Below are 18,619 nucleotides of genomic sequence, written 5' to 3' on the forward strand. Positions count from 1 at the left end.
CAAAGTGAGACATTTATTAAGTGAGTTTTGCCCCACTTTACAACTTTTCTTGTTACAGTTGTTAAGTGAATCACTGCAGTTGGAAAGTTAGTAACCTGGTTGTTAAGTGAATTTGGCTTTCCCATTAATTTTGCTTGTCAGAAAGTTACAAAAGGTGATCACATGACCTTGGGACATCGCAACAATCATAAATATGAACCAGTTGCCCAGCATATTAATTTTGGTCAGATGATCATAGGGATGCTGCAAAGGCTGTAACTATGAAAAATGGTCATGTCACATTTTTGAGGGCCTTTGTAACTTTGAATGGTCTTTAAACGAACTGCTGTAGGTAGAGGGCTACCTGTATAACATATAAGCTGTATAATTCAACTGAAAATCAAGCTAAAATATTTTATGGTGAAAAATAATAATAAAAAATTACAATACAAAGTCTATTCATTCTGCAATTTTATAGTCTGAAGAAAAGTTATTTCATTTTTCTATTCATTCAAGTAATAATAAAAGGTTTTACATGAATCATTCAAATTGCTTATTCTTCAGTGGTGTCTACAAGTTAAATCTACTTCAAGGATGCTTTTTTTTCTTTGATGTATGGCTGTGTAAATTCATTGCTGGAAATTGTCAATGTCAGAATGTTTGTTTCCTTTTGGCAAACCAAATGCAGCAATTTGAACAATCAAGGAGGAAAATATATGTAAGATCGAGCAGGCGAAAGGAATGTCAGCTTCCATGCCTCTCAATATCAAGTAATGTAAAGAACGATTTTATGGTGAAACTCACAGGGAACGGAGGGCAACCAGCTGCTGAAATGTACCGGCGTGGATTTCGTATATTTCATTGTGATGTAAAGCACTGAAATGGCAAAAAATGAATTTATAGACAAAAAACTTTTAAGAAAATTTATATTGATGCCCAAATTCCAAGAGTAACTATTATAACTACTAAACGTTAGCATATTGCAATATTGTTTTTGAAAATTCGCCTCAGGTAAGATAAAAAGAATAGCTCCAATATTAAACTCTTTCTCAAACACTTTTCTGACATACAAAGCTCAAAACATTGGAGTTTTTCCCCTTAGAGAGCTTATACTCAGCTGTACATGCCCAAGCAGTGACAGTTTGGTAGGCTATTCTAATTTTTAAAATATCAAAATCTGAATATAAGCAAACGAAGATTCAGATTACTACATCCATAGATAAATTCTTTCTACTGGAAAAGATAGGGAATCTTGCTCTTTCTGGGCATAAATACAAAACATTTTAGAAACCTTACATTTTCTGAAGTTTTTCACAAGCTGTAAAAGAGGGCAATTCTTCCAGATGATTATATGAAAGGTCTCTGAAAAACAAAGTAAAAATCAAAAATGGCATTTGGTTCTGCTAAAAATTAAAAACTTATTTTACAACTTCTTTTGCAGAGAGATTGATATTAGAAGACTATTAGATGCAGTTTTCTTATAAAACACACTACTTTTAATTGTTTTACATAACCTACTTCTTTTGGTTTTAGGACTATCCCATATTTTTAGCAGCAACCAAAGCAAAATTTTAAATTTTTCCCAGACTATACTTTAAATTAAGCAATCTTACATCCGACCTTTAGAATGGCTATATCTTGAGTTGAGAAAAGTGGTTAGAGAACTAGAAGTCACTTTGAAAATCAATCATTACAAGGGGGTGGGGGGAAACTCTTCAAATGTTTTCAGCCAAAACCTAACAGATTACAGAATAACTGAAACATCTGGACTCATTTATGGTATAATATAACTAATCAAAAACAAGCCATTGTAATTTTCAGAAATTGTAAAAAGAAGAAAGAAAAACGGGGAAATAGATTTGTATCCTGTACTCCTTTGTGAAGGGTAACCTCCTATAATCTTTAATAAGACATTTGTCTCTTTAAATTAAAAAATGAGAGTGGATATAGGAATATGCCTATTGTTTCCTTTTAAAGCCATATATGCTAAGATTTTATTCCTATACTAATTTTTAAATGATAAATGCAGTTGTCCATGCTTCAAATACCTTAGATAAACATTGTTAAACAGCAGTTATTTTTATACAAATGAAAACATTTTACATTTCCCTTCCCTTCTAACAAGATCCAGGAAAAGACTATTGAAAGAGACTTACTTAGTGAGTTGAAAGTGAGAATAAAAAAACCAAACCAAAACCGAACCAAAAATCCATACTTATAGAACATTACAAACTTTCACACAGGTAAATATTTCAGAAGCATGAAGCCATAAAGAAACACTTGGGGAATGCAATCCAGGGTGAGTTACAAAAATGGTCAATTCAGTAAAATTGAAAAGAGCATTAAAGAAAGGAACTCCTATTACTGATTTCTATATCTTGGCAGGAAAGACTGGAGGAAGGGTGTCGTTTAGAGCCTGGACAAGTCTGAGATTATGCATCTTAGTTCACTTAGAAAGCCAACCAACATCTATTAACTGAGACTTGGATACCTTTTTGACTAAGGGACAGGTGAGTAGGAAGGACTAACTCCAATCAATACAGTAGACAGATAAATGTGTAACATGTACAAATGGCTGATCTCCCCCCCCCTCCCTCTCTCTGGCATTTCAATAATACAGAGACATCTAGCTAACAATAAGTAATGTAGTTCCAGTAAATTATTTTCTTTTCTCGGAATTGTGGTTTTGTGACATATTTTGGGTGTATATTATAATTAATGTAGCTAGAATGTTGGCTGTGCAGACTAGTACCAGATACATTCATCATGATGTAATGGTAAACGGAAAATATGGTTGGCTGATTCACAAAGAATCAGACAGAATGATTATTTTTTGATAGTGATTAAACTACCTCCATAGATTTCTTGAAAGTTACAATATACTGGTTAACCATGATATGAAAAGAGCTCTCGCGGAGCTACTATTTGATGTTCAAATTGAATAAATATAAGAGGAAAAAAAAGTTAAGACCATGATGTTGCAAATGTGGACTACTTAATAGCATATCTAAGCAAGAACAGAGTGTGCACTTTATTTCAGTGTAAACATGTATTGACATGTTAAAAAGTATCTGTAAAGTATCCTGTCCTGTAAAAAAGATTTTGGAGTTTGGATTTGATATAAGGTGAAGAAAATAGGATATTCCTGTTATCCAGGGTGCTTTCCAAAAACTGATGACTTTTAAAAATAATTTGAAAAATAGGAAGAAATTTAAAAAATTGGTAAAATCATCAATGTACATATTCTTAATTTTTTCCCCTTAAAAACACTTATAAAGTAAATCAGGTTGTTAGTTCTAATCTGAACTCTTTACAGTATTGCTTGTTTATCTTGATCTACTAGAAGTATCCAATTCTAGTATTTGTTCTACCCTATAATACAGTGTTTCCCCAAAAATACAACCTTCCCAAAAATAAGCCCTAGCCTGATTTTTTGAGGGTGGCCCTTACACGCCCTCCCCCCCAAATAAGCCCTAGTGAAAAGGTAGTGAATGGCCAGCACAGGAGGCAGCCCTTCCCTTCCCCGGTCACCTCATGCATGCTCAGCCCCTTAATTTGGGCCATGGATCAGCTAGCATGTGAGGGCTGTGAGCTGCCTCTTATTCCTTCTCTCAGGGCACAGCCTGTCCCTTTCAAGCGATCAAATGTCACTTGAGAAAAGGATGCACATCCCAGGATTGCAATGCTGAAAGCTCAGGATGTCCATCTGTGCTGAGATTGAGAAAATGACGAGAGGCAGAAAAATCCCCCTCCCCATTTTCCTGCCAATTGCCCAAAAGTTTCCACCCCAAGCTTTCAGCATATTCCAGGATTGCAACGCTGAAGGCTCAGAATGGAGCCTTTTTTGGCGAACGGCAGGAAAATGGGGAGGGGGATTTTCCTGCCTCTCATCCTTTTCTCAAGCTCAGCACAGACTGAGAAAAGGATGAGAGGCAGGAAAACCCCTCTCCCCATTTTCCTGCTGTTCACCAAAAAGGCTCCATTCCGAGCCTTCAGCGTATCCCAGGACCCTGCAAGGCTTGTTGTAGTGTTGCGTATGCAAGCAGTGGCATCGCTGTGAGGTTCGTCACATCAGTGCAGCCTCTTGGAGCAAGACCTTGCAAGAATTGCTGTGCCATTGTGTGCGTGAACGGTGGCAGTGCCATGAGGTTTGACATATTGGTCCAGCCGCTCGTGGCAGGACACCAGCTGCACCAGTGTGATGAAGCTAGCAATGGTGCTGCTGTTTACAAGTGCAACACCACAACAAGCCTTGCAGAGTCCTGCTCCAAGAGGCTGTGATGGCAAAACGAGCCTCACAAAGACTAATTTCTGGCAGAGTTTGGGGGAGACAAAGAAGCCAGAGTCTCTGTTTCTGCTTTCCTTGCATGAAGCCACTGAGTGTGCACAAAACACCGAGCTGAAGACCGGGACTTGGGGGAGGGGTGGTTTCATGTGGGAGACAAGGCGTTGCAAGGGAGCCCATTTCTTGCATTGGCTGGAGGGGGAGAGGTTCAGTCCCCTTATCCAGTTCCCCTCGGCTGTTTCTCATCACGTGTGTGTGTGTGAGAGAGAGAGAGAGAGAAATGACAGAGAGGAAACCCTTTCAAACAGTGTTGTCTGCAATTCTTGTTACTCCCTCTGTCCTCTGTCCCCCCTCCTTTCTCTCTCACACACAGAGACATTTGATTGCTTAAAAGGTATAGAGTGCAATTTGCTTCTACTGTAAGCACACACTTCCCACAATCTTCCAGAATTATTCTTTTCTCAAGTAGCAGCAGCGGGTACAAACGCAAACTGTGGTTGCTACCTGCTCCACAGCCACAAGGTGAGCTACGGAAGAGGGACCCTTAGGCAGGGCTGGGGATAGCAAGAGTGCACTGGAAACATCTCCAGGCACCTGGAGAGACGGAACTCCCAGCCCTCGCTGCCTCAGCCGTGGTTTAGGAGCCCAGCAGCCATGAGGTGACTGCGCTTGCCACCTCCTGCACCTCAAAAAATAAGACCTCCCCGAAAATAAGCCCAAGTTCTTATTTTCAAGCCTAAAAGAAAATAAGACCTGGTTTTATTTTCGGGGAAACATGGTATTAACTTAATTTTTAAAAGCATCTTTTAAAAAGCATCCTAAAATAACACCCTCCAAATGGGTAACGTTCCCTAGAAATTTCTAAGAGTTATGGTATGTCACATCTTATCAGATAGTTCAGATACAAGACATGACAAGCTAAGCTAATTCTACTTCTACATTAACAGAATCTTGCAAGTCGAAAAGTACAATTTTCCTTCTGTCTCCTTTATAGTCTGAAAAACTAGAGAATCCCTTCTGAGCCTCCTGCCCTGTCCACTCTCCAGGTGTAGGCTGTGCCATCTCTTATCTGACTGTTCCCTAGGCCATACCTCTTCACCCCATTTTACAAGATCTTTCCCAATACTAGTACACATCTGGACATTACAAAGTTAGGGAGGATTGTTTCTTTATCCAATTTAATATAGTAAATGTATGGCTAATTTCAATCCAGATTTCCCTTAAAAAAAGTCTTTATACTATTGATATACTGTATGTATTGTATTGTATGTATAATACCGTATGTATTCTCTGAATTAATGGTATGATTTAACATTCTCTCTCCACTATACTTACAGTACTTGGAGATTAGGAAGGTGCTCACAAATTGATTCTGGAAGAGTTGTGATCTGAGCTCCTGTAAGGATCCTATTAAAATAATAAATTTGAAATAATTAATAACTGCAATAGGAATTAACTTAGTCCATAGCAGATTAATCTGAAGTCCTGAGTGATATAACTATTCGGTGCTATTGGTCTAATTCATAAGAATTAAGAAATGTTAATTCTCTCTCTGTTGAAGAACAACATATCTAAACCTATCTATAATCAATATTATGTGCATACATTTAAGAGGATAAGTACATAAGGCTGAGAGATAAAAGAAAACCATATCAGGAACATATCTCATGGATTTTCACCTGGTTCTCCACTATGCAATCAGTGAATCAACCAACCAACCAACCAACCAACCAACCAACCAACCAACCAACCAACCAACCAATAATGGCTTAAGCATATATAGATCAAACCATAAGCTAATTTAAATCCATCACAAATTTAGTATCAATGATTTTGTATAGTGGGTTACAAATATATTACTGATTAAAAGACAAGTCCTTTAAAGGAACTAGACATCTAAAATAATTGTTACCATCTATTTTTAAAAGTAACAAACTATAGAACTAATACTTACAAGCTTTCAAGGCTTGTTGCCCCAGTCAAATCAGGAAATTCTGTCATCTCTGAAACACCATTTAATGTTCTATAATTACAAACACAATGTATTAATGTTGTGGTTTAAGGAATGAAAGATTTTTTGTTTGGAGCTAAAGTATTTTTAAAGGTGCAAATACATACAGGGTTCTGAGTTCAGGTAAATGGTGAAAAGTAGACTTTCCCACAGTCTGGATAGGATTATCATAAAAATGGCTGTGAAGAAAATGAATTCAACACTGTAAGATTTAAATCTTCAAATTCTGATGCAATTTACTGATATTCTCATAAAAGGATTTATGACTTGCCTGCAATCTTTTTATTGAATGCTTATCTCCAGAACTATTTGCTTCCCAAATTATATATGCTAAATCATTTAAAAAATAAATAAAACTGAGCAAACAACAATGAGAGGCACCTCCCAGCCCTTGCTGGCTCAGCCAATCTGTGGGACTGCGATTTTAGGGCCGAGCCTCCATGAGGTGACCAGGGAAGGGAAGGAGCCACTGCGACTCAGGGATCGCTGCCCGTGTTTGTGAGGGGACAGGTGGTTGGGCTGACTCCTGTGCTGACCATGTCCATCCCCTTCACTAGGGCTTATATTAGGTGCACACTTTAAAAAATCAGGCTAGGGCTTATTTTCAGAGTAGATCTTGTTTTCAAGGTAACATAGTAAATTTAGTAATATTTGAGAAACATTGTTGAATCATATAAAATACTAAAAAACCAATCTATAATGGAATAAAGTAATTATAGAAAAATAAATAGAAAAATGTTCTAGAAAAAGTAAACTTTTATAACTTACACTGCTGTAAGTAATGGGTTGCCCATAAATGCTTGTTCAGGTATTGACCTTATGTTATTATTATGAAATCCGCTAGATAAAAAATAACAGAAATAGAGTACATGTCCACAATACATAGAAACAAAAATTTCTTTAGAGTTACCCAAAGACAAAGTTATTCTAAATAAATGACATTCTATAGAAAGGTACCAGCTATCACAATATAGGAGATTTTCAGTTCTCAGTAAGTTCCTCAAAACACTATAGTAAAATGTTTACATTGTCATTTAACAAAACCCTCATATAGAAATGCTATGAAAAGCCAGTATATACAGGATGCCTTGAAACTGTACATCTGTTATTCATATTCATTAAATGTTCTTAATTAAAACAAATTAATGGAAGTATATTATTTGCTTGCATAATAATCTAATACAAGAACAAAACACGAAAGTTTTAACAACAATAATAATGATTGCATGGGAAATATTTGTTTTTCCATTGAGGTACAAATAAAGTCACTCAAGTTGAAACTAAAATATTGAATGGTTCACTGTTTCATTGTTTTGGATGCTATTATTAGTGACTATATAATAGCTGTCTCTGGAAATTGATTGCATAAGAAACAATATATCAGTAGGAAAACAAAGTGAAAATGAACAGAGTGGAAGGCTGTCAGCATTTGCAGATACATACATACATACATACATACGTATATATATATATATATATATATATATATATATATATATATATATATATATATATATATATATATATATATATATATATATATATATATATATATATATAATGTTTTCGTAGATTTTCACGGGTGTAGGTATGCTGGTTTTGTTGTATTCGGGTCTTTTTCCGTGTAAGGTTATATTACCTTTATATTTATAATATAACCTTTATAAGGTTATATTAACCTTACATGGGAAAAGACCCGAATACAACAAAACCAGCATACCTACACCCGTGAAAATCTACGAAAACATATATATATATATATATATATATATATATATATATATATATATATATATATATATATATATATATATATATATATATATATATATATATATATATATATATATATATATATATATATATATATATATATATGTCTATTATTATCAGTTTCCTATTCACTTCCTATTGACTTACACAGTATTTTTTTAAAAATCAAATTTTACCTAAGATGATGTTTTTTCACAGACAAATTTTACCATCTTTTTTGCTTTTTCTTTCTAACCTCACAAGCATGCATTTCTCTCTCTTACACTTTCTATGTATGTATGTGTGTAGTAATGTATCCTGCACCTATTTAAACCATTTTCCCCTTAATAGATTCTGTGTGAATGAAAAAACATTGGACAATGTCATTTCAACAATCTCAAATTCAGGTCCTTGCACAGCAGAGACTTTGTAAGCATTGTCAGTCACACACAATTAGGCTAATGGAAATACTATGTTTACTCTTCCCCTCCTCTCCATAGAAAAAAGGAAACCTGGCCTGCTCTATTGCCCCACCACATTAAGCAGGACATTTTGGTGTATATTGTAAATAATGACATGGGGAAGAAGAAGTGAACCAACTTTGACCATCCCAGTTTCAGATATTAGAAAACAGATTCAGTTGGCAAAATATAATTTATCTTTTAAACTACAAACTGTAATAGAGAAACAAATATGCTTTAATAATGTAAATTTATCTAGAAATGATGTTTTTACTGTTTTATCTACTTTTATTTTAACGCACTTATTTAAAGACTTTAATAATTAATAATAATAATCTAATATTTGTATTACAATTTTAAATTGTACTAGCACATTAAGCAAGTACTCCACTATTACAGACAGCATCAGCAACATGTCAGAATGTGCTGCTTTTTTATAATTTATTCCTGCATTTTCATTTCAGACAACTATAATTACCAAGTTGAAAAAAACAATGTCTACAAAATAAAATATATATTCTGAAAAATAGGCAGTGATTTTTGAAATGGGATGATAAATATGTCAGGACTTAAATAAATCAAAATGACTGGAAACTGGGGAGCTGAAGACCAAAATTCTGTACTCACAGTTCTTTCAGGTTTCTGAGGACATTGACAGAAGTGGGAAATTCATTCAGATTGTTGTAATTTAAATCTCTGAATTGGGAGAAGAAGAAAAAGCACCCCACATAAGACACTACTAATCTTCATACTTAAAAAAAGGAAAAACTTTACCTGTTTTGTGCTGCACTTTTAGATGTATCCATTTATATAACTTTATTTATTTATGAAATTTATGTGCCACCCATCTAGTAACCAATGACTCTGGGTGGCGTACAACATAAAAAACATTGAAAAACATTAATATCACCCATTATAAAAACATAGCAGATAAAAACATTGATAAAATTATGTACACAAGAGGAGAGCTGGACACCGAGGGAGGGGGAGATGGGATTTAATTTTAATTAATCAACCACCTCTAGTATGAAGCTTTCCTATGGGGTCCCCAAGCCACCTCACAAAGTCAGGTCTTAAGGCTCTTACAAAATGTTAGGAGGGTGGGAGCCAGTTTCACCTCATAGGATAAGATGTTCCAGAGGGCGGGAATGACAGCAGAGAAGACACTTCTCCTCGAATCCCCCAGCTGAAATTCCTTGGCTGCCATTGTGGGTGGGGTGAGCCAGTCTCAGTGGGGTGAGATTGTTCCTCAAGTAATTGGATCCATGCCCATTAATGATTTTTAAAAATAAATATAATAGATATTTGCATTTACTTCATATTTTATTTATTATTATATTCTGCTGGAATAACTGTCCTCCTTAACTTTAGATCCCTATTTTTGATTAAGTTGATCAGACTAAGTTGTATTTTATTACCTTTATAATTTATGTTATTTACTAAATTAACCTTAAAGGAAAAATTAAGAAAAATGTTTTTTACAAGATCATCCCATGATGATAGACACTGCTAGTCTTTGCAATTTTAACTACATAAGTAAAACCTGTTTTTGCAAATATGAACAAAACTATAGTTTAATTTTGGCCAAATTTTTCAAATATTGATCAAGAATTTAATTAGTCACAGTGAGATATCGATTATTCTCTTAGTGTATATCCATTAGCCTTTTCAAATGCCCATTGTCTACAAAATAAAAAAGTTAATAAATAGCACTGCAATTCTATAAATTAAAGGAAAATAATATAAGGCAAACTGGCTTCCATTTAAATGTGGATTGGATTACATCCTTAAGAATTTAACAATAGAGTCAATATCAATAACTTCTCTAAATCTGCATTTAGGCATTTAAAAAAATGATTTGCAGAATGTCAATGGAAACATGGAAAAAGCTCAACTCACAAAGTTTCTAGGCTATGGAGGCCTTTGAAGCATTTCTTTCCCAAGAAGTTGATTCTATTGTTATGAAGATGCCTGAAGCAGACCATTCAGAATATGAGAAAAAATATGTTAAAAAAATACAGCAAAGAAAACATTTTAATGATTACTCCTGCTCTCCCATCATTTGTGAAAATCATTTTTACAAACATTTGGATAGTACAGAATGTATTTTACCAATTGCGCCTCTAGTTGCATTTTCATTTGGCTCTTAATCTGGTTAAACGAAGATTTCATATTTTTGTGGTTTTTCATATTGCTCATGTTCTTTTCTTACTTCAACATGTGATTACCAGTAAGTGCTTTCTTGTTCTTTACGAAGTTAATTTAGGTGCTCTTGAGTCAGGACTGAATCCCATTCTGTGTACAAATGCTTACATTACTTATCTACAATAAAAATTTCAGTAATCTTTATCTTCCTGTGTCGGCAATTTATCTAAAGTTTGTCAATGTAAAATATTTTCTAGCTCATAATCAGTTCATACTACATGCTCAAAATATGTCAGTTTTTATTTGTTGATCACCACTTCAGGAAAATAGTTTTTATTAGTTCCTTTTGTAGATATTTTTACTACCCTGCTCCAAATCTGTAATGTGAAGGTGGCACTGTTTACAGCTTTAGCATTGCCATACCATCATCTTCAAATGTACTCATGGAAATTTCATCCTCATTCTTATATAGAATATCCTCCCATCAGAGATTAGAATGGCCTGAAATCCTGTTAGCCTTTTGTACGGCTCTAAAAACCTGGCTGTGTTCCCAAGCCCAGGTGCTGAATTTATTAAGTGCCCCATTTCCTGTGTTTATTGCTAACTGGCAAGTAGTCCTCAGCTTACAACAGCTCATTTAGTGACAGTTGGAAGTTACACTTGATATACATTCAGTCACGTGATATACATTCAGATGCTTGTCAACTGGCTCACATTTATGACAGTTGCAGTGTCCAGGAGTCATGTAATCCCTTTTTGTGACCTCCTAACAAGCAAGGTCAATGGGAAACCCACATTCATTTAACAACCATGTTATTAATTTAACCACTGCAGTGATTCACTTGACAGATGTGGCAAGAAAAGTCATACTGTAAAATGGGGCAAAACTCACTTAACATTTTTTTTACTTAGCAACATAAATTTTGGTTGTAAGTTGAGGACTACCTGTATATTTATTTTGAATGCTTTGTACTATTTAAAATATTTTTATTGTAATATATGTTTTGAATTGCAAGCAGCCCAGACTGAGATGGGCAGCTATAAAACTGAGTGCAGTGAGTGAGTTGAGTGAGTGAATGAATGCATGCATTTTGATTTTTGTACACGTCTGTGTTCCTCAGATCCAATGCATGTAGACTCAGGAAGCATGATAAAATACAGATTCCACAAGTAACTTAGGCATAAAAGTCTTCAAGTCAAGACAAGAAACATGAGGATTCTTAAAACAATCCTCATGTTTCTCCATAAAGTTTCATCTTTAACTATTCATTTTAATTTTACTCCCATTCTCACTTTTTTTAACATGCAGACAGGACATTCCACTAAAAAAAAGTTAATATCCCTGCTCCAAGCCAATGCAGTAACCCAGACTAGGTTGATCCTGATCACATCAGTTCCATTTAACAGTTGGAATTCTTCCATTCTGCACATTTACAGAACTTTTTGGTAGGCTACAATCATTTTTGAAATAAAGTAAAAAAATGGCAAAGCTACTGTACCCCAAAATATTTACTTTCAAATGCAACTACTCTCAGGTTTAAACTGGCAATAAAGCTTATTTATATAAAAAAATTAATGCTCTACATATGGCCAAAATAAAATATACAAAAATAAACACCAGTATTATCAGCTTCAGGTTCTTTTGCCTCATAGTAGCATTCAATTGGCTTCATTAACCAGGTTTTGGACTTAAATATTTGCTGTTCTACTAAAAGAACTAGGTGTATATTAAACATATACTTTCATGAAGTCAGCAGCTGAAACTCTTGAAAATTAATTAAATTTTTTGTCTAAAATCAAATACAAACTTACAGCACTACTAAATTGGAGAGATTTCCAAAAGCATAATCTGGAATATAGTCGATTTTGTTGAGTGCAAGTGTCATTGCTTGCAGTGCTGGTAAACTTCTGAAAGCTTGCACTGGAATTTCAGTCAAAGAGTTATCATCTAGCCACAGATATCTAAGTGACATCAAGCCGCTGAAACAGTTGGAAGGTATGAAGCTAATATGGTTAGCATCAAGCCGTCTAAGAAAAAAAAACAAATATATAATGTCATTAAAAAGTGCTTCATAAATAAATGGACTTAGACAAAAGTAGTATTTTCTGCATTTTTTTTAAAAAAAAACCTTAATTATAATCAGTTCTATTGCTGAATCTGTATAATTTTTAATTAAATAGTCTAATTTTCATTTCTATTTCTGTAACTTCTATTTAATTCTTTAGTCATTCTCACTGTTTTTTATAGATTTGGTATATTCAATTGTATTAGGACATGGTTTGTTTAACCATGATTCATTCATAAACTATAACATATTGAGTTCATATAATACTCTAACCCATGAATAAACCACAAAGGCTGGCTTCATATGACATGATAAACCACAAATATATATATTTGGTTTAATATGGTGCATAAACCAGCCAACTGAGGATAGCATGGATTTTTGTATTATATGTTACAGTAACTGATGTTTGCATCCTAATAGGAGGTGGGTTGCCCCTGGTTGGCCCAGTTTGGGCGGACCGGTAGTAGCGGCGGTGGGAGGCTCTGTCCACCTGCCTGAACGCTTCTGTGCATGTGCGCCCAAACGGGTAGTAAAAAAATTGGCAACCCACCATTGGTCCTAATGCATCATCCAACATGAAACCATCTATGGATATAAATTATGCTGTGAGAAGAAGTTAATATGTTGCTTCAGAATTCTACAAGATTTAAAATAAACGTATAGCACAAACCACAAAGGGTGAATGTATATATTCTTTTGCACAATTCAATCATTAAAGGAGCTGTAACTTCTCAGTACTGTAATATATGAGGCAGATGACACAAACACTTTAACAGAACAGAAACTTAGAATTTGGCATGGTGTGTGCAAGTCCCATGGCTTTTTCGTTCAAATTTTCATCTTTTGCTACCATTATTTATATTTTAAAAATTCCTGCACTATTGTACAGAATAAAGACAAGATCAGGAATTACAATCCTGTATTGGCATTATAGTCCATTTAACCAGATCAGGTGAGTATAATGGTTAGACTATTTTATGAAAAGTAAATGTAATATTCCACTAAAAGCCCATTTTATGAATAAATACATTTATGAACAATATTTGTTATGCTATTATTGTTAGCAATAATTATTGTAGTTTTGAATTAAAGGGTAAACAAAGCTGAAATTGGATCAATTAAAAATCCCGAAACTAAACTTCACATTTCTTTCCTTCAAAGTAAAAAATTAAAGGAAGAAAAGCAAAGAAAAGTAACAATACAAAGAGAGTGAGGATGTTTGAGGGACAGTGATTGGTTGAAAATATAACCACAATGTTAGTTTAGATAACATTTCTTCAGAATTTTATCTAAACTAACATTGAAATTATAGATTAATTTTGTTGGCTTAAACTTTGCAGAGAAAAGGATAATTACAAATATGTTTAAATGTTCATTTTCACTGAATTAAAAAGAAAAATACAAGCAAGCATTTATGAGGAATTCTGCAGAAAGCAAACCTTATACATCTGAGAGAAAATGGACTTTGATATAAGCATGTTGATTTCTTTATTTAAAGCAGATTCTTTATTTTTTAGCACATAAATGTTAGGTCTTTTGCTACAGTTTTTCTATTATTGCACAAGGCAAATAACAATGTGCTAGAATGGCAAATAACTGAGACAAGGTCAGTTGGAACAAATTTGTAAAGTTCAGTGTCAAAGCCTTTTTATAAGTATTTTTTCAATATAATAACTGACATGACAAGCCACAGGGACACAGCTCCAAAATAATTCACATTTTGTCAACAAATCGGAAAAGCTGGAAATGTTTAGAAATACCCAGCCTGAATCTTTCCTTTCAAATAAGGGAACATATTTTGTGCTGTGCTTTCAAATAAAATATACTTAAAAAGAAAATGTGGGGTTCTTTGTGTTTAGTCAGAAATAAATTTCTTGTCCGTGTGATGTTTCTGTCTAAACCAAGGACTTTAGAGTTGCACTAGCTTGACAGTTACACTGATTAAAGCTTTTTGTTTTGTTTTGTTTTGTTTTCCTCTTTAATCAGTTCACGTGTTTTTCTTCCTCCAGCAAGATTAACAACTGCCTTGTATATGACCTAGTTCTTGCCACTCTTTCTTTTATCATTTCAGGGTTGCTGCTCATAAAAGATACAATGATCATACCCATAGAAAATAATAATGGCATAATTTATAGCATGGATTGAATGATACAATTTCATAATCTAAAATTAGATAATACATTAAGGAATGCCTGCATCTTGCATGTTGTTCCAGTGTATCCCTAGATTACAGGCTTTTTCAGACATGATGCCCCTGATATGTTCCTCTGATTATAAGCAGCAAGTTATGGTTAGCATCTTCAAGGTATATTATAATTCTACCATGTAATTATTTATTTTTAAATGATGGCCATGATATTCTGACTCCAAGAATAGCCCGAGTTGACTAAAGCTATGGATATCTGAAGTGGAAAGAGGATCTGCTGCTGCTTCCTTTGCAACTGTCTTTTTCACTGATATTTTTTCTTTGGTGGTTGTAATACTATCACACATTCCAACAGGTAGACTCCAACAAGAAATCACCTCTGCAGGAAGATCGTGATGTGATGGACTGTAGTGAGGAGGTGGATTCCCAGGTAAGAAGCAATTCAAATATTCTATGTGAGACAATGAGGATGAAGATAGCCCTTTCCTAATAGTTTACTAGGTATATTATAGATGTAGATAATATAATGCTCAGTTTGGCAAGATCTGTGAAACAATAAAATATTCAGCTTGGAAATATTGTCACATATTATTCTTGATTTTGGGCCCCATACAGGACTACTTTTATTGATATTAACTATAATGACAGACTCTTGCAAATCTGATTCTATTGCATCTTCCCCTATTTTTTTAATATATTTATACCCTATCTTTATTATTTTTACAAATAACTCAAGGAAGTAAATGTAACAAAACACCTTTCCCACAAGAGCAACCCTATGAGGTTGGTGTATTTGGCCCATGGTCATCCAACTGCTTTCATGGCTAAAGTGGGACTAGAACTCACAATCTCTCATTTTCCAGCCTGGTGATTAACCGTTACATCAAATTGGTTTATAGTCCAGCGAATAAGGGAAATATAATAAAGGAAATACATATTTAATTTTACATGTGGTCACAGCAGCTACAATTCCATATGCACAAAACTGGAAATTGATAATATACCTACAGAGGAAAATGTAATAAAGAAAATATTAGAATGTGCCGAAATGGATAGATTAACAATGAAAATTAAGGATAAGGAAGAAACAGATTACTTCTTAACTTGGGAACTATTCTATCAATGGTTAGAAAATAGAAGCAGAAGTTAGAAACTTAGAATGGAGGAGGATATGTAAATAAATGTGTAATTAAATAATGAATATTGAATAACCAGAATAAGTAAACATTATGATTAACAGAATTAGTGGATAACGGTTACAAATGTGGTTCATATGAAGTTTATAATGCCTGATATTATTAACCAATTATAGATAAAACTGAACAGAGTGTTTTATTAAATAATGGAAAATGTTTAATAAGGATAAGTGGACTTTGAGAATAGTAGTTACAGATTGTATGTATGAGGGCTGATACTTGTACTTAAAAGAGATTGTACCCAGACAGTACACTGCCACTGTAGATCTGGAAATTTTATATATAACAAAGAAAACTGTATAAACAACAACAACAACAACAACCATGACTAAGCTTATGTTTTCAGTAATATTTGTAGAACAAGTCTACAAACATTTTTCTTTTGGTGCTTTTAAGTCAATATTGACTTTTTACAACAACTTGGAGAAGCCCCTGCAGGTGTCTGGGCAAGATTTCTGAAGTGGTTTTCCATTGCCTGATTCTTAGAGCTGATAGTGTGTGACTGGCTCAAGGCTACTCAGCTGTATTTTTGCCAAAGACAGAACAGTCTTCCAGTTTTTAGTCTGATGCCTTGACAGTATATCAAACTGGTTCTGTTCTAAGAACATTTACACAAAAGCCCCACTATATTCAAATCTGCTCACTCTCTTAAATTAGCCAATATTATCTGAATTAGGATCTTAGTTCAGAATTTCTTACACATGACATGAAGTATTTTTAAATTGTCTACAAATCTAAAAAAGTCAGGAAAGAGTTTAGATATGTATACTACTTTTAAATTCATTTTCATGATGTTCATCTTTTACATTTAAAAAACCAGTATATGACAAATGTATATTGTACATTGATAAAAATATAATAAAGTTACATTTTATTCAAATCCAGAAGAGTTAATTTTCAAAATACCAGGCTAAGAAGTTACAATAGAATATATTACAAAATACATAACTCAGTTATGTGATTTATAAAAGTACTCTTAAAATTTATTGCCACAAATGTTTTCTGTCTATCTGATCTTTTATTTTATTCTTAAGAACATTGTTCTATTTGTAGATAGTAAAATATTTAATTAGTGATTGTGCTTCCTATCATAATGTAAATAAGGCATGCCAATCTCTAACGCATGCAACAGAACCTTAAGTTTTCTTTCAGTTATTTTAGCTGAGTTGATCAAAGTTTTGGCACTTTCAAAACTAAATCCATTAACTCATAAACAATACATTATATGCAATTTATAATACATGGCTGACATACAGATAGTTTAAAAGCTGTGTTATGTGCCAAAGACAAGCAACTTAAGAATCCAAAAATATTTTAGTTTTTTATAGATAGCATATAAAAGGGAATATTACATGAATTTTTTCATGAACTCACTTAAAATGCCCAAATCATTCAAGAAAAAGTCATGTAGTTTAAAGAATATAATCCAACATAATTTTAATAATATATTGTTAATGTTTTGACCATATATTCTATAGCTTAATAAAATATATCCCTGAACACTTAGTACAAGAACAGTCAGTATTTTAATACTAGATATAAATGTGGTATCTAGGATGAAAAAACACAAATTTATTGTAGTACAGCATTGCAATGTTTTTCCTGAAAATAAAACCTATCCCCAAAATAAGCACAAACATATTTCACATGTACGTAACATAAGCCCTACCACCAAAATAAGCCCTACTTGAGAGCCTGTGCAATTGCTTGCAGTGCTGCAACCATGAGGTGAGGTGAGTGGAGCTGCCCCACGGACCCTTCCCCAGCTTACCGCATCCAGTTTACCACATCCAAGCCATCCATGCCCTGACACCTTCACCACAACAGCAGCATCAGCAGCCGGCCACTTCTTCTGCTTGCTTGCGGCTGCAACAGAGCAGGAGTCCAAGTGGTGTGCTGGTGCCAGGTCCGTGAGGTGAGGCAGGTGTTGGGGCATGGATTGCCTGACTGCAGAGACTATAAAATAAGCCGGTGCAGCGCCTGTGGGGCACACTCCATCACCCCGCCTACTCCTTTTGTACATGCATAAATGTTGCACACCAAGGCAAAAGGTGCTACTATAACTGGTATGTTGATTTTTTGATATGCCACCCCCCTCCTGAGAGTCTTTTGTTTATAAGAACACACATTTATTATTGTTGGAAGAAATTACCAAAATTATGGTCTTAAAACATACAAATTACTTCAAATTATCACAAAGAAAGTATGCTTGTTGCTTTAGAATACTTTTTTAAAGCCATGCTTCATTTTAGTTAAAAGACAATAAGCAGACTAGTAAACATATGATAACCAATTATAATTCTTTGTAGACTGGGCTGCAGACTGAATAAAAATAAACAATTAGTTTGACAGCCATTGCATATGCCACATTAAGCAAAATTCTTCTGAGAGAGCATCAAGAGGCCTGGGCTTTTACATGCAAACTGCTCTTATTTTTACTACATGCAGGATCTATGCAGCTACAGCCAACTATCTATTAGGACTTGTTACTTGATGACTGCATACTCCTACAACAATAGCATTATAACAGTCTAAAGCTGGAAAATTCAGAGTATAAAAATTTGTTTCATGCTGT

General features: G+C 34.1%; 1 protein-coding gene across 1 annotated transcript in view; it reads right to left on the reverse strand.

Moving 5' to 3' along the window:
• The window catches only part of LGR5 (leucine rich repeat containing G protein-coupled receptor 5), a 63,389-nt gene that overhangs the window by 16,046 nt on the left and 28,724 nt on the right, over positions 1-18,619 (reverse strand). Inside the window, exons 5-13 of the mRNA XM_081957328.1 lie at positions 12,446-12,661; positions 10,388-10,459; positions 9,116-9,184; positions 7,044-7,115; positions 6,383-6,454; positions 6,219-6,287; positions 5,600-5,671; positions 1,276-1,341; positions 784-855 (exon numbers count right to left, since the gene is read on the reverse strand). Of these exons, the coding sequence (XP_081813454.1) occupies positions 784-855; positions 1,276-1,341; positions 5,600-5,671; positions 6,219-6,287; positions 6,383-6,454; positions 7,044-7,115; positions 9,116-9,184; positions 10,388-10,459; positions 12,446-12,661 (780 nt within the window). The remainder of the gene's footprint in view (positions 1-783; positions 856-1,275; positions 1,342-5,599; positions 5,672-6,218; positions 6,288-6,382; positions 6,455-7,043; positions 7,116-9,115; positions 9,185-10,387; positions 10,460-12,445; positions 12,662-18,619) is intronic.

Source organism: Natrix helvetica, assembly GCF_964273705.1.
Source record: "Natrix helvetica genome assembly, chromosome: 6".
NCBI lineage: Eukaryota > Metazoa > Chordata > Lepidosauria > Squamata > Natricidae > Natrix > Natrix helvetica.